The sequence below is a fragment of the Doryrhamphus excisus genome, chromosome 6, assembly GCF_030265055.1.
Source record: "Doryrhamphus excisus isolate RoL2022-K1 chromosome 6, RoL_Dexc_1.0, whole genome shotgun sequence".
Classification (NCBI taxonomy): Eukaryota; Metazoa; Chordata; class Actinopteri; order Syngnathiformes; family Syngnathidae; genus Doryrhamphus; species Doryrhamphus excisus.
The window spans coordinates 13,658,992-13,680,450 of record NC_080471.1 but is presented as its reverse complement, the minus strand read 5'-3'; the positions used below and the strand labels follow the sequence as shown (position 1 = coordinate 13,680,450).

The 21,459-nt window shown below is 39.8% G+C and overlaps 3 protein-coding genes across 4 annotated transcripts; 2 read left to right on the top strand and 1 right to left on the bottom strand.

The window, feature by feature from the left end:
* Positions 1 to 1,045: 1,045 nt before the first annotated feature.
* On the top strand, positions 1,046 to 8,847 carry neto2b (neuropilin (NRP) and tolloid (TLL)-like 2b). 2 transcript variants are annotated; one of them, XM_058076327.1, is made up of 12 exons: positions 1,046 to 1,441; positions 2,741 to 2,797; positions 3,035 to 3,199; positions 4,000 to 4,248; positions 4,319 to 4,366; positions 4,443 to 4,570; positions 6,347 to 6,448; positions 6,524 to 6,650; positions 6,775 to 6,888; positions 6,972 to 7,102; positions 7,182 to 7,274; positions 8,178 to 8,847. In XM_058076327.1, the coding sequence occupies exons 1-12, from the start codon at positions 1,432 to 1,434 to the stop codon at positions 8,622 to 8,624; spliced, it is 1,671 nt and encodes a 556-aa protein (XP_057932310.1). In that variant the 5' UTR covers positions 1,046 to 1,431; the 3' UTR covers positions 8,625 to 8,847. The 2 variants fall into 2 exon arrangements, with proteins under 2 accessions (XP_057932310.1, XP_057932309.1); XM_058076326.1 differs by having other exon boundaries at positions 1,057 to 1,441; positions 8,175 to 8,847.
* Positions 8,081 to 13,995, bottom strand: si:dkey-30c15.2 (uncharacterized protein LOC558938 homolog). The gene is made up of 12 exons (XM_058076328.1): positions 13,854 to 13,995; positions 13,730 to 13,773; positions 13,383 to 13,446; positions 13,183 to 13,314; positions 11,513 to 11,617; positions 11,390 to 11,439; positions 11,183 to 11,308; positions 11,022 to 11,067; positions 10,481 to 10,552; positions 10,247 to 10,400; positions 10,038 to 10,120; positions 8,081 to 9,971 (listed from the first exon to the last, which is right to left on the bottom strand). The coding sequence occupies exons 1-12, from the start codon at positions 13,884 to 13,886 to the stop codon at positions 9,819 to 9,821; spliced, it is 1,062 nt and encodes a 353-aa protein (XP_057932311.1). The 5' UTR covers positions 13,887 to 13,995; the 3' UTR covers positions 8,081 to 9,818.
* A 1,930-nt stretch (positions 13,996 to 15,925) lies between these two features.
* On the top strand, positions 15,926 to 21,431 carry LOC131130993 (ADP-ribosylation factor 4-like). Its single transcript, XM_058075231.1, has 6 exons — positions 15,926 to 16,129; positions 16,856 to 16,936; positions 17,058 to 17,167; positions 18,500 to 18,571; positions 20,406 to 20,531; positions 20,609 to 21,431. Exons 1-6 carry the CDS (start codon positions 16,063 to 16,065, stop codon positions 20,690 to 20,692), a joined length of 540 nt encoding a protein of 179 aa, XP_057931214.1. The 5' UTR covers positions 15,926 to 16,062; the 3' UTR covers positions 20,693 to 21,431.
* Positions 21,432 to 21,459: the final 28 nt, after the last annotated feature.

Here is a 21,459-nt window from a genome sequence, read left to right as displayed (position 1 = left end):
ATTCAGAAGTGGACTTGCTAGTGTGTTTTGGATCATTGTCCTGCTACAGAACCCAAGTTGATTTCAGCTTGAGGCCACCAACAGGTGGCCGGGTGGCATTCTCCTTCAGGATATTTTAAGTAGATGGCAGAATTCATGGTTCTTTTGATCACAGCAAGTCTGAAGCAGCATAACAGCCCAAGATCATCACACTACCACCACCATATTTTACTGTTGGTATGATGTTGTTTTTCTGATAAGTGACATTGCTTATACACCAGATGTAATGGGACACACACATTCCAAAAAGTTCAACTTCTGTCTTGTTAGACCACAGAGTATTTTCAAGATGTTTTCTCAAAATTGAGATGAGCCTGAATGCTCTGCTTGTTCAGCAGTGGTTTTTGGTCTTGGAACTCTGCCATGCAGGCCAGTGGCTTTCTTATGATGGAGTCATGAACACTGACCTTAACTGAGGCAAGTGAGACCTGCGGTTCTTTGGATGTTTGTTGGGGTGTCTTTTGTGACCTCTTGATGAGTTGTTGGGGTATTTTTGGTTGGCCGGCCACTCCTGGGAATGTTCACCACTGTTCCACGTTTTTTTGCCGTTGTTCGCTGGAATCCCAAAGCTTTAGAAATGGCTATATAACCTTTTCCAGACTGATACAACTCAATTACTTTCTTTTGTATAGGGGAATGTGATGGTATTCAGGTGTACCGTTATAAAGTTACTGGTGATAATATGAGTTTGAATAAAATTATCTCAATGTCCACTAGTGTTGAATATTTTAATTTTGTGAGCCAAAAACAAATTCAAACAGCCAAAAAAAGTAGTGACATTTTCAGATTTTTGTATTTTCAGATAATATTAGAATAGCACATATGTATTATATAAGTATTGTATATTGTATTGTATATTGTATAAGCTAAAATATATTTTTATCAATGTAGTTTTTCGTTTTTGTGTATGTTATGAGTGTATTATCCCCATACAATATTTCATTGTTATTTATTTCCTTTAATTACAAACACTGTGGGACATAACAGCAATTATATTGTGAACGACTGCGCAGTTATGTTTTAAAAGTGGTGTTGGCGTTAGCGTTAGCGCATGCGCAGTAATCTTCCCCTCCCTTCCGCCCACTGGGTCTAGTCTTAAATCCACCCTACTCTTCGTCCTCCTTCTCCTCCTGCTCCTCCTCCTCCTCCTCCTCCTCCTGTACACTTCACTGACTACTGCTTCATCATCACAACTTGCTGATGTCTGTTCCATGGCAGCGGAGTGATGACTTTTCTTCCGTTAGTTCCAACAAGGGGTGAACTAGGATGAAAGTTGTCTTTGTCAATCAGCGACCATCAATTGACTGACGTCAACATGTAGAAGGAGCACGTGAGGAGACACGTTTGTCGGTCGAGTTTCGAAGTAAAGCCAACAGAAGTCCAACAGAGAGGATGAACGTTGGTAAGCAAGACGCAATTTTTTTATTTTCACTCTAATTGATTTACTTTACAATATTTGGTTTATCGTAATCTCGCGCATTTTATATTCTTTTATAGTCATTTTTAGCATTTAGCCAACACAAGTTAATTATTTGCCAGTTACCACCACAATATTAACAAAACACAGCTGTGTAGAATTGTGTAAAAAGAAAATATTGATTAAATGCAACATTTTTGAGTGTTTCTTAACAACCAAAGGAATGCCATGTTTAATTTTCTGCCCGCAATTGTTTTTTAGTTGTCCCTCGCCATAGTCGCCCATAAAATAACGATACCTTAGCATGCATGATTGGTTTTAGCATCTTTAATCCAAAAAAAGGATCAAAGTGGCCAATGCATTCCAAAATTCTTCTGTATGCGTCCGTTGTTGGACTGTAATATAAGAACTGTGTCAAATGTCTGCCTTAAAGCTAATAATTTCAGTTTGTTAATTTGTTTAGTATTATGGCTGTTGTTTACAGTGGCTAGCACTACACTGCATCATCACTGCAAGCCTGATTTAGTCACATATACATTCTATCTATCATCGATCTGTCTAAATTCTATCTTTGGAAGTGTTTCAGATATTTTAATTATTCTGTCATAGAATAATTTAAAAAATCTGAAACACGACCCTCGTGAGGAAAAAGCGATAGAAAATGAATGAAACACTTCCAAACTGCAATAATAAAATGTTGGATTTTCAGAATCTTGTTGTATTGTGCATATTGTAAGCACAGACTGTAAATAATGTGGAGCATAACACTGGAGAGAGCGCATGTGAACATGGAATAACATCACTGATATTTTCTTGAAAATTTCTGATGCATTTTTTGTTGCAGCACCTCACACACACACACACACACACCACTTTGGTGGAAAGTCACGGCAAATTGCAGTGCCCTCAGGATTCGGTTGCTCTATTTGGGTCATTTTTTTACGTAATGCACACATGTGATGACTTGGCTCCGACATGTTTGATGTTTTTGCTGTCTTTGCACATTATCGTGACACACTGATGCTTGTCCAAAGTGGCATGCAACTCAGGAGCTGTATTGAGGAAAAAAAGGGAGTTTGGGGGAAGTGGGAGTGAGATTTCAGCAAGCAGAAGGGGGAAGAGTTGTGTGTTTATTCTTCCCGCCGGATCCCAGCCTGTCATATACATTCAGGGCCAAAGACAGCAAGTTATAGACACACAAATCCCACTAAGCTCTGTTTGGCTTCTTTATTCCTTGTTTGTCCTCACACTCACTCACTGTTTGTCTGTCGCCTTCCTTTACAGTCTGGATACTTCTCCTTTTCATTGAGGAGGGATTTGCTCGGGCTCAAAAGACTGCAGGTAAGATTGGGATCCACTCTTGCATTGTTGAAAAGGGAAACAGAACGTTACACACATTCCATTTTTTAATGACATGGTGTAACCTCCATTCACGCGTACCTGCAAAATTCTGCATCTTTTCCACAAACCTATTGTATTTCTATAATGATACTGATATTTGGTGAGACAGAACTTGAATTTAGACTTTCATGAGCTTTGCAGCATATCACAGGTTTTATTACGTTTTGTGTTGTGCAGAGCAAGGTGCTGTGTCCAAAGTGGTGAAACCGTCGCCTTCACAGAGGCCGGCATATTCTCGTCACTGTGGGAACTGGATAAGACACGCAGACGGCGGCACATTCAGCTCTCCTAACTACCCCAACACTTACCCTCCTAACAAGGAGTGTTTGTACGTGCTGGAAGGTAAATAAAAAAAAGGGGGTTTTGCATTTCATTGTTGGGATGAAATCAACAGTCAGGCATAATTGTTGCTTTTGTGCTTGGGTTCCTGCTATTGTTGTGCATGCATGGAATCAAATTTTAGTAGTCATGATAGCATTGATGCTAGTGCTAAGACAACATGAGAGGTGTGTCCTGGCTGGTCCACCAACATTGTGGCACTACTGAAAGAGGTGATGCGGGGTTGCCATGGCAACACCAAGGCTGCAGTTGTTACAACACAGTGTGCCATAGATTTTTATTACACATCGTTGTTGTTTTTTTTCTTGATTTCATAAACATGAAAGGAAACTTTAGTCAGATTTTTTTAATCACATAGGTGATTAAAATACAAGGGAGAAAAGTACTGAACCACTGTGTCTAAACACTACTCTACACTCATTACTACCTCGTCATTCTAGTGAGTTCATTAGTCAGTACTCACCCATTTTCCAACTATGTTCTGTTATATCTATTTCATACTTCTTATTATGACTCTTATATGATTTTTTTACTGTGACAACAACTTTGACAACTATTTTATCACATTTTTACATTAACATTTCATTTTCCCTGTTTTTTAATTTGTAAAAAGTACATTTGGAATACAGAAGTGAACATTGGGGGTAGGATTAAATAAACTTTTCTTCTTCCTACTCCTTTTGGACACGTGAAACTGTGAATTGTATTATGTGATGTATTCCAATGTGACTTGTATGCATGTTCAAATAAATGAAACCATTACCATTAGGTGGCAATAACAGTAACTCGCTAACTCTCCCTAGCGCTGCCCCGGCAGAGGGTCGAGCTGCTGTTCGACAAGGCTTTCTACATTGAGGCATCCTTTGAGTGTCGTTTCGACCACATCGAGGTGCGCGACGGCCCCTTCAGCTTCTCACCACTCATTAATCGCTTCTGTGGCGCCACCTGTCCGGGACTGGTCCTCTCCAGCGGCCGCTTCATGTGGATTCGCTTCTTCAGTGACGAGGAGCTGGAAGGCATCGGCTTCCAGGTCCACTACAGCTACACGGCAGGTGGTTGCTTTTATTCGTCAGGTAGTCCTCTAATAGTTTACAATATATAACTAAATATCTCCATCAAAAGACCCAGAATTCCATCTTCATGTGGGAGGACTTTTAAACCCCATCCCAGGTAGTGAAACAACACAGCTCCTCTTTACATTCAAAATTGATGTTCAAACTCAGCAGTTTCCCATCCTCTTCTCAAGATTGCCAGTTTGAGCTGACTGGTGCTGACGGCCTGATCCGGTCCAGCCAGGTTGAGGAGGAGTACAAGGTGAAGCCAGACCAGGCCGTGGACTGCATCTGGACCATACGTGCCCCATCCAAAAACAAGGTACCTGGAAGCTCCAGCATATTTATTTTTGTTGCTTAGACATCACATATACAAGAAGCCCAAGCTTAGCCGGTGATGAGAAAAATGCTTATCTTAAAAGAATATTTAAATCCTGAACATTTACAAGGTAAAGGGACTTTAATAATTCAAATTAGCGATGCTACCATCGATGGGCCACCGATTGATATCGGCCGAGATCACTGAAAAAGAACGATATTGATATCGGCCAATTCTTAAAACGGCGATCCCCTCCACCGATCAGCTCTGCCCCCCACTGTAGCACCCAGAACAAGCATGTTTGCTGTGTGTGGGACTTCCTGTCTTTGTGATATAAATTTTGCACCCTGCCAAACATTCATTCATTCATTCATTTTCTATCGCTTTTTCCTCACGAGGGTCGCGGGGGTGCTGGAGCCTATCCCAGCTGTCTTCGGGTGAGAGGCGGGGTACACCCTGGACTGGTCGCCAGCCAATCACAGGGTGCATATAGACAAACAACCATTCACACTCACATTCATACCTATGGACAATTTGGAGTCGCCAATTAACCTAGCATGTTTTTGGAATGTGGGAGGAAACCGGAGTACCCGGAGAAAACCCACGCATGCACGGGGAGAACATGCAAACTCCACACAGAGATGGCCGAGGGTGGAATTGAACCCTGGTCTCCTAGCTGTGAGGTCTGCGTGCTAACCACTCCACCGCCGTGCCGCCCCCTCTGCCAAACATGCCTCAAAAATTTCTCAACAGGGTGGTGGTTTGAAAAGCTTTAGCTGCTCGTCTGTTCCTCTGCCCGTCTTGCTGGGTTCGTCCTGCCATTGTGGTGGAGGGAGAGTGATGACCTGGTGTTTTCATGCTACCTAGTGGTCCACATTCTCTGCAGCTCAGAATCTGGGTTTGGGCGTCTGTGCTTTGGGTTTCCTGCTCAGGGTGACACAATGAAGCTTCCTGATGTCGGGAGCGACCACAGTGTTTGCGTGTGTGCTTTATTTTATGTTATTTATTTTATTTTTCCTTATTTATTTTATGTATTTCATAAATATAGAGTGGGGTCATAAATTGTTTGCCCCCTCCTTAATTTTACTTGAATGTTTCAGATCATCAAGCAAATTTCAATATTTGTCAATTAAAGCACAAGTGAACACAAAATGCAGTTTTTGAATGAAACATTTTTTCTTAAGAGAGAAAAAAATCCAAACCAACATGGCCTTGTGTGAAAAGTGATTGGGCTACCCTGAGCAGCAACAACTGCAAGCAAGCATTTGTGATAACATTGTGAGCACATTGTGCTGACAACCTTTGCCCTTTTGGGCCGTCTGGAGCAATTACTATCTGAGTCGTATGCCGAGGACATGTTTTCAATGCATAGTTTCTGGATTCTGCTTCCAATCATAATCATAATACGGAATTGTACTCAAATCAGCATTTGCTTTTAACTCTATAGACTCCTTGGATCACATGCTCACTCGTGCTGCTGCAGACTGAGCTTCCAATATGAAAAACATTTATGTGCCGAATCACACTTCACAACTGAAGTCAACGTCAACATAATGAGACAATTTCACAGGAACCAACCAAGGTCGTCATGGAAAACTTACCTTACGCTTGCACTTCCTGTAAGATGCACTTTTATTGACTCCAGCACAAAATATACAGCGCTGTCTTGTTTGTCACGTGAAATGTGCTCAAGTAGAACCGACAATTCAGCTGAACATTTTAGCAAAGTGGCTTACATTACTAATATAACATACTTTGAATTCTCATTGCTTCTTCTAGATTTACCTGCGATTCTTAGAATATCAGATGGAGAACTCCAATGAATGTAAGAAGAACTTTGTGGCTGTTTATGATGGCAGTAATGCCATTGAGGACCTTAAGGTAGTCATTTATTATTTGTCTTACACTCTTTTGGTACTATGAGATTCATATAACTAAAACATCTATCCGCAATAGGCAAAGTTTTGTAGCACAGTGGCCAACGACATCATGCTGGACACAGGCGTGGGCGTGGTGAGGATGTGGGCAGATGAGACCAGCCGCCTCAGCCGCTTTCGGATGCTCTTCACATCTTTTGCAGATCGTGAGCTCCTTTTTTAAAAATCCACATTGCTCTTTGTCTCTTCTCATTGATTGATATGTGAAACCACACCCACTAGTGGTCATTGCATATCTACTATCTAATTGGTCATACATTTGTGTTGCAGCCCCCTGCATAGGCAGTGCTTTCTTCTGCCACAGCAACATGTGTATCAACAACTCTCTGGTGTGCAACGGTGTACAAAACTGTGTCTTTCCCTGGGACGAAAGCAACTGCAAAGGTACTACTTGGATATGTATCATGTTCAATGTACCATTTGGGTATGTGTACACTCGCAGTATCTTTGTGCTGGTGTCGATGCAGAGAAGAAGCAAAAAGGTATTTTCCACCATATCACAAAGACCCATGGCACAGTCATCTGCGTGTCCACCGGAGTGGTGCTGCTGCTGCTCATCATCTCCATCCTGGTGCAAATCAAGCAGCCACGCAAAAAGGTCATAACGACACAATGTTCTTTTCTGCAAAACAACAACAACCCCAATGCTCATATAAGTAATGTGTTTTATCTGTAAGGTGTTGGTACGTAAGAATAACTTGTTCCATCGTGGAGACTTCCAGGAGACATTTGAGCCTCCACATTATGAACTACTCACTCTCAGAGAAAAGGTTAGTTTAGTAGTACTTGGGAAAATGTTAAGATACTTACTGTATTTTGATGCGGTTAGTATATTATAACTGGAAATTGCACAATATGTGGCAAAAAACTAAGAAATTATGTTAAGAGATAGCAATGACAAATATTCCCCTTTTGTTTAATTTGTTACTTCACTGATTGAAAAATGACAATATATAATAAATATAAATATAATATAATAAATATAAAGTAAAATAATTTATGGCCCTGATGTTATGTTTCTGGTGACTTCTAGCAGCATCTGGAGTAGGGGTTCCTGACCATGGACCACTTTTGAAAGCAAAAATAAATGTACTTTTTGTGAATAACTATATAATTTTTTTGTAAATGCGTATCAATTTCAGAAATAGTTATTTATATTATTTGATAAATAATATACAAATGTATTTTACACTGACATCAAAGTCGGGTGCACATAAACCAAAGCCAAACAAAACTGTTTGTGTGTTCAGAGAAGTTGGTTATTTTGTCTTTTCTATTAAGATTAAAAGGAACCTTTCCACAGTGGCATTGAGCACGTTGTTCCCATTTCATCCATAGAAAATTTGGATTTTGGTAATGCTTGTATTAAGTGTGTGTGTGTGACTGAATAATCTTGTGCTTACTTTTTGTCATAATGTGAAAAAAAATAATTGGAAGACAATTACACTTTTCAAAATGTACCTAAAAATTGTCTACTATGATAAGGGATATAAAGAATTTACCAAATGTAAAAACAATCATCTACAGTATGAAAATAACATGTAATTAGTATTGCTAATACAACTTATTTGACCTTTCTTGTGTCATTTCTAGATAAAAGGTACCAATTCTGCAAATAAAAAGGCTACTTAACAAATTGGCCACTTTCATGAATCTTCATTTTTTTCCAGAAGCTGTCTGCGGACCTTGGAGAGCTCTCAGAGGAACTCCAGTCCTTGCAGGCCCTCCGGAGGTCCTCGTCGGGCTCACGCTGCGTCCACGAGCACCACTGCGGCTCTCAGGCCTCCCTCAACTCCATCAAAGCCGGTCAGGGCACTCATGGAATGGGACGTGGATCCCTGGACCTTCCCGCATTTAGAGGCGAGCTCCAGAGATCCTTGCCTCCTCTGCGGGACTCCAACAGCAGTCTGCGGAAGAAGAGCTGGCCCAGCGTAAAGGCCGTCACCGCCATGCAGGGCCAATACAGCCTGGCGGAGCGATCAGTGAGGCGGCAGGACAGAGTGATGGAGGAGGAGGAAGACGAGGAGGATGGGAGCTATGATGTCTATGTGCGCAGAGCTGGGAACAGAAGAGGGAAGTATGAGATGGCCCAGCAAAGATCTTTATCCATGGATTTTTAAAAAAACAGAAATGCAGCATTTGTGCCACAGCTGGAACAAAGTCACAAAGTAAGTGTTGGCTTTTTATACATAGGATTAATCAAATGTGTTCTTATTGTAAGTGTGACCATTGTGCTTGGTTTCTTTAATTGTAAAGACAAGAAAATGGTTGTAAAAATGTTTTGGACACAGCCTGCAATGGAAAATACTTTGGATTTGATAGAATAAACGCCAGCAAATTTTATTTTTGGCTGACTTTATAGTCCCCATGGAGTGAGAGTGAGAGGAGTATTGACCCAAAGGTATTCTAACTATTATTTTTATGACAACATCCCAAATATTTACATGAATCAAATGTATGTAGGACATCAGAACATAATACAAAACTGAGAACGCTGCTGGTTCATACAGGGTCCAATATCTCCTGACTAGCAGACATGCCTCATGCAGCAGCCTCAGTTACACGTATGTACACTTTATGACACAACGGTAGCAGGTTTAAGACATGACACGGGAAACGTGTTCCATATAAAATGTGCAATATACGTGTGTGCACGCATTCTACACACACACACACACAAGTGAACACTGATAGTATAGCGTGACCACAGTGTACAATGGAGGGCGGAGCCTTTGAGAGCGCTGTTGATAAGAAGTCAACATTACTGGATAAGCGTCTTAGGGCCACAATAAAATACTACAAAAATGAACCCCAAACATATAAGAATAAAATCCTCAATGTTATTTCATCAAGTCTATTATTGTATCACTAAAGACTGTTTTCAATATATTATAACTTTTTTCATGAAAATAAATTGACTTATTTCTTGTAAGATTGTGACTGCTGTTATTTTTTTTTCCTGGAAACATACCCGATTTTTCTCAAAAAGTATAATTTTTTAATTCTAAGGCTTCATCCTGAGTTATTTTTCTTGCTAAATATATATTTTCTTCTCCATAATTTATTCATAAATATATACAAATAAATATTTTCAAATGTACAACTTTTTTTTTAGAAAATAAACTTTTTAAAATTCCTTAAAATTAATTTTCTTCATTGTGTCCAGAATATTCCCTCATGGAAAAGCACCTTATATTAAAAATAGAAATAAATGTCATCATACAGCTCATTGGCTGCAATACTACGGTCCTTTGTGCATCCTTTGTACTGTATCTTTCATTGAGAGTCTTTTCATGCCTGAGCACTGTCGAGACTCAAGGAGAACTCCTTAGTGATTCGTCAAAGAAAGCCATGTACTTGTAGGCCACCAGGGGAGTGTTCTCCCCGCGGACGGCTTCTGTAAAGTTGGGCCGCCTCCATGCGTACACCATACTGTTGAGGAAGCCTTGCAGGGACACACTGGCAGCCTGACTTGAAAACATACAGTAACCTCATCAATCATTGACTTATTCGTTGAATACATGGTAACCCACCTGTATCAGGTAAGCAGGAAACAGGCTGTGCTGTTCAACACGGGTCCATGCCATCAAGGTAGACAGCAGAATGACCAGGAGGGCTGCAACAATGCTGCAAATTAGCATGAGTCCCAACACAACACCTCAAGCCAGCTCCTAACTAAAAACCCTAACTCCAATCCTAGCCCTACGCAAAACCTTAACCAAAACCCTATACACACACACACCTGGTATCCAGCAGAACAGGATGACCATCACCATGCTCCTGGCTGTGGAGAACACACTTTTAAATCGCCTGCTTGAGCGTCCATCTCGTTCCACAGGGAAAAGCGCCTCCTGTTTGTGGTGTTCATACCACCAACCAACCTTATAGTAAATAACCTTACATTACATAAGAAAACAATGTTAATAACACATCCATTCAAACTGCTGCTGTGTGTTCATAAAATGTGCTGACTTACTGAGCAAGACAACATCACAGGAATCACCACAAGTACAAGAAACACACGCATGAAAGTGTCATGGATTACTTCCTAGCAAGAAAAGAAAAGAAACAGAGCTGAGAAGGTACTACTAAATGCGGATGTCCGTGTATCAGTATAGCTCATATTGGCTGTCAGTGATTTAGTGCCGGGTTTTCCAAAATGGGACACAGATATCAGTGAAAAATGCTGTAAGTTGGGGCACACTTTCTTGACAAAACAGCATTTTGATTTTGTTTTTGTAATCATTTGTTTATGTACAGTACACTGTATGTAGATGATGCAGTTAATGCTCTTTTCTATTGACTGCAGTTTCTTATAGCCGCTGTGCAGTATACAAAAAAGGGCCGTGGTGAAAAAAAAATATATATATATATGAAGAGCTGTGGCTGTATCATCTAATGTAGTTAAAAAAAAAAAAAACACCAGAATTATTTTTTTAAAGCTATAAATACAGCATTTACTGAAAAGGCCTACTGTGCGATAAAATAAATGATTAACTGTTGATTTTTCAACTCACAGCATCTGAGCAGGAATCCATCCAGACGTGCAAGAACAAAATACAACTGAGGAGAAAAGTCAACAAAATAAGTGATTTTCTTCCCTTACTGTACAGAAAATGACCTTAAAACCAAGGTACATATCGAACTGTGATTGAACTTTGTCAAATTAACTGGTTACCTGGTGCAGTATTTGGCATCATTCTGGATGGTGATGCTGAGTGAGGCATCGGGGTCTGGAATCAGTAAAGTTGCTTTGATGAAAGGCGTGAGGACATATGCTAAGTACACCGCAGTCGGGATCAACCTGTGATGTCATACATTACACTTTAATAGCATTTCCAGCAAGCTTTCCAGCAAAGCTTCAAAAAGGTCACGTCACACTCACCATACTATCAAGTACACAGGTACCGTGACTAGTTTACTTCTGCAAGGACTCTGCATGTGAAACAGGTAAAAGGTGAATTTACATGATGTAATGTTGAAAATGTGATCATCTGCAGAATCTCACCCATTTTAACTCGTCCTCAGCTGGTGTTGCTCTCCACCCTTGGATTGCGTTCTTGGATTTCCATGCGTAGACCACTACCAGCAGAAATGAGATGAAATAGAATGTCTGCAAACAAATGGACAAATACAAAAAGAAATGGCGTTAGAGAGCAACTGGTAAAAATGTACAGCTGATTTACAGTGGAAAGTATATTAGCTGTTAAGATATGTTAAAGAAGTATCAAGGAATACTGGTTATCCTCAAGTGGGTCGCTGGGGTGCTGGAGCCTATCCCAGCTGGTCGCCAGCCAATCACAGGGCACATATAGACAAACAACCATTCACACTCACATTCATACCTATGGACAATTTGGAGTCGCCAATTAACCTAGCATGTTTTTTGGAATGTGGGAGGAAAACCGGAGAACATGCAAACTCCACACAGAGATGCCGAAAGGTGGAATCGAACTTGGGTCTCCTAACTGTGTGGCCTGCATGCTATCTACTCGACCACTGTGCAGCTGCGATAACTTATTAATAAAAAAAACGTGATCGCGAAATTCAAAGCCCAAAGTGGCATTCCTCTTATTTTTTGCCATCGAGAATTAATAAAAAAAATGTTGATTTAAAGTAATTGACATTTGCTCTAACTGAAACTGTAAAAGCTTTTTCTATTGTAACTTTATTGGCTCATGAGGTAATTATTGTGGTGTGTGTGTGTGTGTGTCAGTTGTTACAAGCCCAATAAAAACAAAAGGTAGCCCATCCCGTGACAATTATGTCATTTTTTTGGTGTTCCTATGGCTCACTCACGTTCCTGAGATTTATTATACACGTTTTACATCTTATGCAATTGTATTATGTAACGAAGTACAATACTGTAAAACTCTGACATAAAATGTTATTGTCAAAAAAGCATTTACCACGCTGCAGTACTTATTGTAGTAGCCTAAGTGTTAAGTTGTAGCTTACAAACTAGAGGCATGGGCCAGGGAGCAAAAGAAAAAGAAGCAATTCTGAAGTTTTGCAAAAACCAAAATAGCTGCTCTACAAATTGTGTGTTGCCTTTAAAGGCATAGTTCAAATTTTCTGACATGAAGTTGGATGACAGATTTCGGCGCTGAGGAAAATAGTTCCAGCTAGTTGCTGAGGACAGTTAAGTAAAGAGTTTGACTTCTCCAAAACAATATGCATTCAAAAGCATAATACATTTGTATCACAAAAATGCCTACTTAAAAAAATCAGACCTCCCAAATATTTTCTCTGGCGTTGTATCACTTTAAATACAAAACACGTAACACAAAGACGTAACACAAAACTGTCCCTTTTAAATTTAGTTAGTACCCTCCTGCAGTATATGATGCACTTATCTTGTATACTGGCTCACTGTTTCCTATGCAAATATTAGAATTTTATTGATCTTGTGAATACTTTTCATATTTGTATTTTCAAAGCACCTGAATGGACTCACACATTCCATTATCACTGTGTAAATAGTTTTGAAAGTAACACTGTGGAATGGATTTCAGCTAAAATACAGTTGGTTTGTATGTTTATTTAGTATGTGTATATGTTTAATTTTACTGTATAAAACAATTGATGATTATGACACAAATTTCTATGTCTTAGATTTTTATAATTGTGCCAAAAAAAAAGGTTTTGTTTAATTTTTGGTTGCAATTTGTTCCTCACCAGTGACAGAGGCAAGCTGTACTGACAGATGGCGATGCTGTTGTCGTTGCTGACTTTATTCATGGCGCTCGTGAACATCAGGATGAGAGCAGCCACAAGGTCCGCCAAGGCGAGTTGGACCAACAGGTGCACCTGTAATCATAAACACCAGACTTTAGCGCCATCATTCATTCCACTGGCATCACAAAGTTGGCACAAACCTGTTCTTTCAGATACCTCCATCTCACCGTGGAAACCACCAGAACAGAAAAGCTCCCAATCACACTGCAGATCATATAAATGATCATATCATATAAATGACATAACATACACAGTTGAAGGTACTTTGGCACCAGCTCAGCACAGGAGCTCAACCCAGAGTTTCATTGCTCAGACACATGGACGTCAGTCAAAAGCTGTTCAAATATCACCCATCTTATCTATTCACCACATTTTCAAGTCTTGGGAACTCCAGTGTGTATAGTGATAGATACTCATGTTTATTTATACAGTACAAAAAATACATACTGTATACCATACCAAGTTTGATTCAGTAAATGATGATTACCTGGGAGTCAGTGAGAGCAGATACACTGTAGAGAGAACATCAATCTGGGAAGGAAATAAGACATCTGAGGAAATGTCACACTAATATTGTTTATTCTAAAACAACTAGGATCGAGTAGTCTTACCTGATAGGCACTCAGGGTACCATTGAGATCCATGGTTAAGAAATCAGTCAACCCAAAAGTCGCGTTTCAGTTGGTTCACAGAGACTGAACAGACTTCCTTCATGGTGGCTTTTATGAGAAATGTGCGCTCCTGGCAAAGAACACCTGCACAAAAAAGTCAGAGTGAAAATAAGTCACATGATGCTTTCACTGCGCCTGCCCCGGAAAGTGTGTGTGTGTGTGTGTTAAGACCAATGCAATTCATTTAACCAGGGGTTGGCAACCTGTGGCTCCTGTGCCCCATGTTACTCTTCAACCTCCTTGTTCATCCAAGGATGTGCATTTTCTAAAGGAATGCGAAATATCCCACTCACCGACTGCTTCTGACTGCTGATTGGATGAGCAAGGGAAGGAGAGCGAGGCTAGTGTATGCAGTGAATCTCACCGGAGAGAATAAAGGTAAGGGAGTTTGGTGTTGAGTCTGAAGCAAGTTACTGCACAGTGCAATAAACTACCGTATTTTTCGGACTATAAGTCGCACTTTTTTGCATAGGTTGGCTTTTCCTGCGACTTATACTCCAGAGCGACTTTTCTGTTCATGTTTATTTTTTGTTAGCTGAATAACCATCGTGTTAGCATATTTACACCTATTCAGCCTGTTCTCTATTCTTATTGTTATTGTTAGAACTTGCCTTCCAAGAGGACGTAATGTCTGTTTTGGTCAAGTTGTTTGTAAAATAAATTACCTGCAAAAAATGCAACTTATACTCCAGTGCGACTTATGTATGTTTTTTTCCACCTAATTATGCATTTTTGGCCTTGTGCGACTTAAAGTCCAGAAAATACGGTATATAATTAACAAGTGGGCGGCATGGTGGTCTAGTGGTTAGCACACAAACCTCACAGCTAGGAGACCAGGGTTCAATTCCACCCTCGGCCATCTCTGTGTGGAGTTTGCATGTTCTCCCTATGCATGCGTGGGTTTTCTCCGGGTACTCCGGTTTCCTCCCACATTCCAAAAACATGCTAGGTTAATTGGCGACTCCAAATTGTCCATAGGTATGAATGTGAGTGTGAATGGTTGTTTGTCTATATGTGTCCTCTGATTGGCTGGCGACCAGTCCAGGGTGTACCCCGCCTCTCGCCCAAAGACAGCTGGGATAGGCTCCAGCACCCCCGCGACCCTCGTGAGGAAAAGCGGTAGAAAATGAATGAATGAATGAATAATTAACAAGTGCATAGCAATGGAACAATGGAAGTGGAGTGGCTGATGGGCAACAAGTGTGCAGACCAGGAGAACAAGGCAGGAGTCTGCTGCAGGACAGAAAAGAGACAATGGGGCGGCAAATCATGACACAATGATCTTTTTTATGTTAATGTTGGCTGCAGTTTGTTTTTGTTTTAAACAAATATATTTGGCACCCCTAAAAAAAAAGCTGACAAGAGTTCAGTGTAGGCCTCCATTCTCGCTGCACTTTTATTTGTTACATTTTGTTGTTCTAACAGGTAACATTTAAAAAAAGATTACCACTTTGACAAGTTAATAATCTGTGTAAGGACAAGACTATTGTTTTTACTGAAAGAGGAGGCAAAATGACTATTTTAAATTGTACTTGTATTTGGAATAATAGTACACAATCCTTCACAAAGTCAATAACGATCAGGGGTGTTTATTTTTGTGGCTGGTTGTGGTATTTGTAATTTGTAATACGTAGCGTAATGACTTCACAAAATAAGATCATTTTTGTATTATTTTGTATTATTTGTATTATTCATAATAAGCATGTGACCGGTGAACTACTGCAATAACAAAGTTGTATTTTACGCTACCAACAGGATGGCTCATAATTGCAGGACAACCGGACACTATTGGAAATGGTGACATCAAGTGGTAGGAATTGTAACTGCATTGTGTTCGATGTAACAACTTGTACCTACAATTTACTGTAAGTACTGTATTTGACTACTTATATTAGTCGTAATGATGTGTTATTTTGACGTGGTAACATACAAACGTCTATAAACATTGTGTTGCACTATCTGCTCTTTTGTTGTTGTCGATAAAGTTCATTCAAAGCGGTGACGTCACGTGTTCCACGTTGGCCCGGACGTGGCAGTCTGCTGTAGTCCTTTTGAAGCAATCTCAACGTCAAGCAACAATTGTGCCTCTTTTTTGGGGGGGGGTGATTTCATTTGCTTTTCCCAAACAATCAAACATCACACTCCAGTCATGGGGCTGACCTTATCGTCAGTCTTCGGACGACTTTTTGGCAAAAAACAAATGAGGATTTTAATGGGTGAGTAAACAAAACAAGGAGTGTTCGGCTGACGGCTAGCTTAGCCACACTGCTAGCTTGCTTCACAGGGAGCTTTAACTTCATCGTTTTCAAAGGTTGAAATTAGGCAAGAAGTATATTGTAAAGGCGCAAAATTGAAATACGACGAATGAGAACTTACTTTAGTGGTGTAAAAGTGATAAAATGGCAGTAAAGTTCATTGAGTGTTTCGAAACAAATATGTTATTCGTGAAGGCAGCTGTGACGTGTTTTTTTCGGCTGCCGCACGGAAGTGGCATAACTTTACGCTATAAGGATATTCATTTACATAAATATGTCTAGTCCTTATATTAAACTTCTGTCTCATTTGTAAAAAGTTGTGTAATGCCATGTTGCACTCACGCCCATGCAGTGTGAGTCATTTTAGCTATTTCCCAATTGATCTAAAACTCGTTTTTTTCAAGTGCGTGGGAGGCAGCGTTGCATTTGAAGGAACAATAAAGGAAAAACATCATTTTCAAAGGCAAAATGAATGTATTTTTATTTCCTACTTAACAAAAACTTGTTTCAGGGACTCGATGAAGCCACAACTAATATTACATATTATCTGATCGGACTCTCACTGTATGAAACTTTGGAAATCCCTGATCTGAAAAAGCCAGCTGTCTTGTTGTGTTTATGTAATATCTGACATCTTGTCATCCTGCAAGCTGTAACTTGTCATTTATCAACACTCTCCTCCCTTAGTCGGACTGGATGCTGCAGGGAAAACAACCATCTTATACAAGCTGAAGCTTGGCGAAATTGTAACTACCATCCCCACTATAGGTAAGATATGTTAACTGTATTCACCTCAGTGATAATTAATGGTGCTTATTACATTGAACAACCTGTTTTACCTGTTTTATTTTTTTAAAGTGCATCATTCCTGTTTTGCTCCTTCCTCCAGGTTTCAATGTGGAGACCGTTGAGTACAAGAATATCAGTTTCACAGTGTGGGATGTGGGTGGTCAGGACAAGATCAGACCCCTGTGGAGACATTATTTCCAGAACACACAGGTATGAGGGTTTATCAAGCCCAAGTGAAACCACAGCGCTTTGGAGCTATTACTGTAACACACAGCTGTGATGTTGTCATATCCTATGAATAGTCGTGGTTTTGTATCACTTACAAGTCTTTTATAGCATTCATGTTCAAAACACTTTATCCCTGTAAGCGTGTGCAGCTAGCCTATTGCGCATTTCAAGTTTTGAAATGATTATGTGCACATCTTTCACTAGATATGCTTGGACCATCATTAAGGATAAAGCTCATATTGTAACATATTCTACTTGGTAGATGAGGCCTCCTGAAGAGCTTATTACCCAAACTGCATCATTCAAGGGAGAAGGGGAAGGTTCAGAAAATTAAAGAAATGTTTTCAACTAAGAGTTACTAAAATTCAAGAAGAGATTAACTATTCCGAAGGAACAGGATGTAATAAAGGACATTAAAACAAATACAGTGGTACCTCGGTTAACACCTGCCCCAGTTAGTGTGTTTTTTTCAGTTAACATCCCAAATTTATGCTCAAATTTGCCTTGGTTTGCATTCGCCCGACTTGTTAACATGCATTTGTGCTGCTTGGTGTGTTTTCGCAGCCAGCCAAGATGAAAGTTTGTGATATTTATGTAACCACGTCATGACTTCAGTCAGCTGATGGGAAGGCCACTCCCAATTCGCTGTCGCCCAGGTGCAAGCAATGTTTTGGCTGGCAGTTCACGACAAATCAAGCAGCACACAAGAACAACATTTATCACCCTTATTAGAATTCTGTATAAATAACTTACCAGTAAGATGCATACACCTTTGCGTCTCATAACATCTGTCAGGTTGTCATTTGTTTTGGACTTAAGTCAGCCTATTGGAAAAGGCTGAGAAGATTGAAGACGGCGCTTTATCAACTCAACGCCCGTAGATTTAGTTTAGCTGTATTTCACACTTAAAGTATTTCTAGCAAAGGTTTGTCAGGCAAGATTGATCAACTTTGAATCAACAAGGAAACCAAGTTGCATAGTTGTAAACATACCAGTGGTCGCTTCGGTCTTATCTGGTTTCAATCATTTGAGTAGTCGTGTCTTTTTTTAATCAATTTACTAAGTCTGTCAATTGTTTACTCTGTACAACCACCTATAATTCATGTTATAGGTGTCAAACAAGTCAATTTTGCCTCATATTTGTATTGTCCATTTGTAACATCATAATCTTCATAAGAATTGTCATACAATGCTTTTTTTTAAACCAAGTATTTATAAATTATGAGATATTACTCTGTATTTTGGGGGGAATAAAAATCAGTAAATTTGCCGGGGCTGTGAATGCTGAACTGTGAATGTGCTTTTATCTTGCAGGGCCTCATCTTTGTAGTGGACAGCAATGACAGAGAAAGAGTGGCAGAGGCTGCAGATGAGCTCTCAAAGATGGTACATCTGAATAATAATAATAATAATAAAACGGCCTGTGCGCTAACCACTCGGCCTAATAATAAAACATTGTTAACCTAAATACCTAAAAATCTCATCTAACCTAATTAATTAGTTACCATTTACATTGAATCTTCATGATGATGGGCACATTAAATAGCCAGTTAAATGGTGAAAACACCAATATGCTGGTTAATGGTTGGTCTTTTGTCATAAGAGTAAGTCATGCGTAATGGAAAAAGGAAAACATTGTGCCTTTTAAGTTTTCAGTTTATTTTCCAAACAACCATGGCAACCATTCTTGAAAGACAATGCCATGGACATCTGAATGCATGGAATTAGTGAAGACTTTGACCAAGTGTGACAAAAGGTTACCAAATTCCCCACCTTTGCACGCACCGCCTGATCCTAACTTGAGAAAAACGTGTGTAAAATACTCAATTTTGTAGTATCATTGTCAAATTTGAAATTGGAAAGGACTCAGGCTATGGTCTTATTGTGTTTTCCAGTCCGTACCAACAAACTACAATAGGTATTTTGAGGGTGCGTCTCTGGAAAAAAATATAGACAAACTTATTTTCAGTGTATCCCAACTCTTATTTCTCTGTCACTACCATTTAGACACATTCTGACCCTGTTGCTTTTTTAGCTTGATGGCTTTGAGACGAGCCCAAAAATGTGTCTACTCCAAAAGGTTCAATGATGGCTTCATGTTGACCATTTATTTTGGCGTTTTAGCCCGAAAAACAAATCCGAACATCCTTGTAACATGAACATTCTCCAAAAAGAAGTTAATCACAGTAAAACAAACTCTAGAGCAGGGGTCTCAAACTCAATTTACCTGGGGGCCACCGGAGCTAGGTTCTGGGTGAAGCCGGGCCGCATCAGGTTTTCAAAAAAAACCCAAAACATTTATTAAAAACTGGGGGAAAAAATCAATAAAAAAACTATCTTCAATGATTTTGCTTCTGCTATACCCTACACTTTTTCAGTACTTTGGTTCCGGTTTTCCACACCAAAATATCTGATAAAACATTCCACTGTTCTCAAATATCTTAATTTTTATTTTTCTATACACAAAATAAGATAAAAAAATGAATAAACAAATTAAGAATAAAGACAATAAATCAATCAGTAAGTAATAAATAAGTAAAATAATAATAAAACAGCAAAGAGGAAAAACGTAAGCAACCACATACAGTTGGTAGAGAAATTATTTTTTTCAGATTCAAATGTACAGTATTAACAGTTATTTAACCTTTAACATGAACATTAATCAAACTTAATAATTTTACCCAATTAGCAAGTTAGCATCGTACTCAGTTCCATCTGGGAGCAGCGTCGTGACTTTAACAACATGTTTGATGAGATGCTTTATCTTGACGTGTATTTTCCCTTTTATTCCAAATCATTTCCTGCATTTATTTGTACCCAGCGTCATAAGCCTTTAGCTTCATTGCTAATCCAAAGCAAAACAGGGCGGGGTAACAGGGTAGGGTAACAGTATGGGCGGGGCAAAATCATGTTAATTGTGTCCGGTGTGCACACAGCTTTAAGCTGTCATTTCAACATTAAACTTTGGTATCAAGGTGGGGGCCTCAAACTAGTGTCTCGCGGGCCGCGAGTTTGAGACCCCTGCTCTAGAGTAACTCTATGAGTATTGTAACACTAGAGTCAGTTTTCCCACAGATCCTGAAAAATGATGGGAATGGTTTTACTCGACTACACTCAGAGCACACCTTCAGACAGCACCATGACATTCGCCAGTCACTATTAGATGCTCAGCGACGTCTGGTGTGACGGTCGGTGTCATTTCCTGTGCCTGTGCTTGCAGTTACAGGAGCAAGAACTGAAAGACGCCATCTTGCTGGTGTTTGCCAACAAACAGGACCTTCCCAACGCCCTGTCAGTCAGCGAGGTCACAAACGAACTGAATCTCCACGATCTTCGCAACAAAAAGGTAAGTCACCCAAGACTCCCAATGCAGCAACAAGGTGTATCCATCCTTCTTTTGATTTCCTATTTGCATCCCCACAGTGGCACGTTGAGTCAACCTGCGCCACCCAGGGCACCGGGCTCTATGAAGGACTGGACTGGCTTTCCACAGAGCTCTGCAAGTAGACTGACTGGATGGAAGAGAGGGTGACCTTTTCACGGACATTCAATCAGGAAACATTAGGTCTTCTAGCTGCAGACAGTGCAGGAGACCAGTATAATGGTGTTTTTTGATTGGGGTGGGTGGGACTGAGGGATGGGGGCGGGGGGTATTGCTATATCTCCAACTTGTGTTTTGAAGCGTATTCCATTATTACCATCTTTTTAAACTGGCAACGAATAGTACCTTGCAATCCATTGTATGACCAGCAATGCAATTTGTATTCTTGACCAGTTGAGTTGTTCCACTTTGGTTCTTTCTGTGAAGTTGTGATCGACTGAAGTGTGGACCAATACTTTAGTGATTTGACTGTGTGACGTGTTCTTGAACCATAGTGGTTGGATCCAAAAAGAAACATTGTGCCTTCTGGCCCCCCACTCTTCTCTTATACAAGCCTGACTAAATCTGTTGTAGCAAGTTAGTTTGACCTAAAAAAAACTGACATTCATGTTTGTCTAGTCTAACAAACAATTGTTAACAGAAGGAACATCCTAACATGGCATAGTGAAGTAGCATTTGGGGGTTTTGTCTTATATGGAGGAGTTTGATAGCAAATACTTTACTTAATTACTGTCTACAGTCTTGAAAAAACTACATTCTTGGGGATTTACATTCCATCGTGCTTGCAGACCTGGAAAGTTAGTCATTGATATAAATGTGCTTTTCAAAAACATTGACAATAAAGATGGAAAAATATTTCATTTACCTGCAGTATAGTTTTTTAAATTGTTTT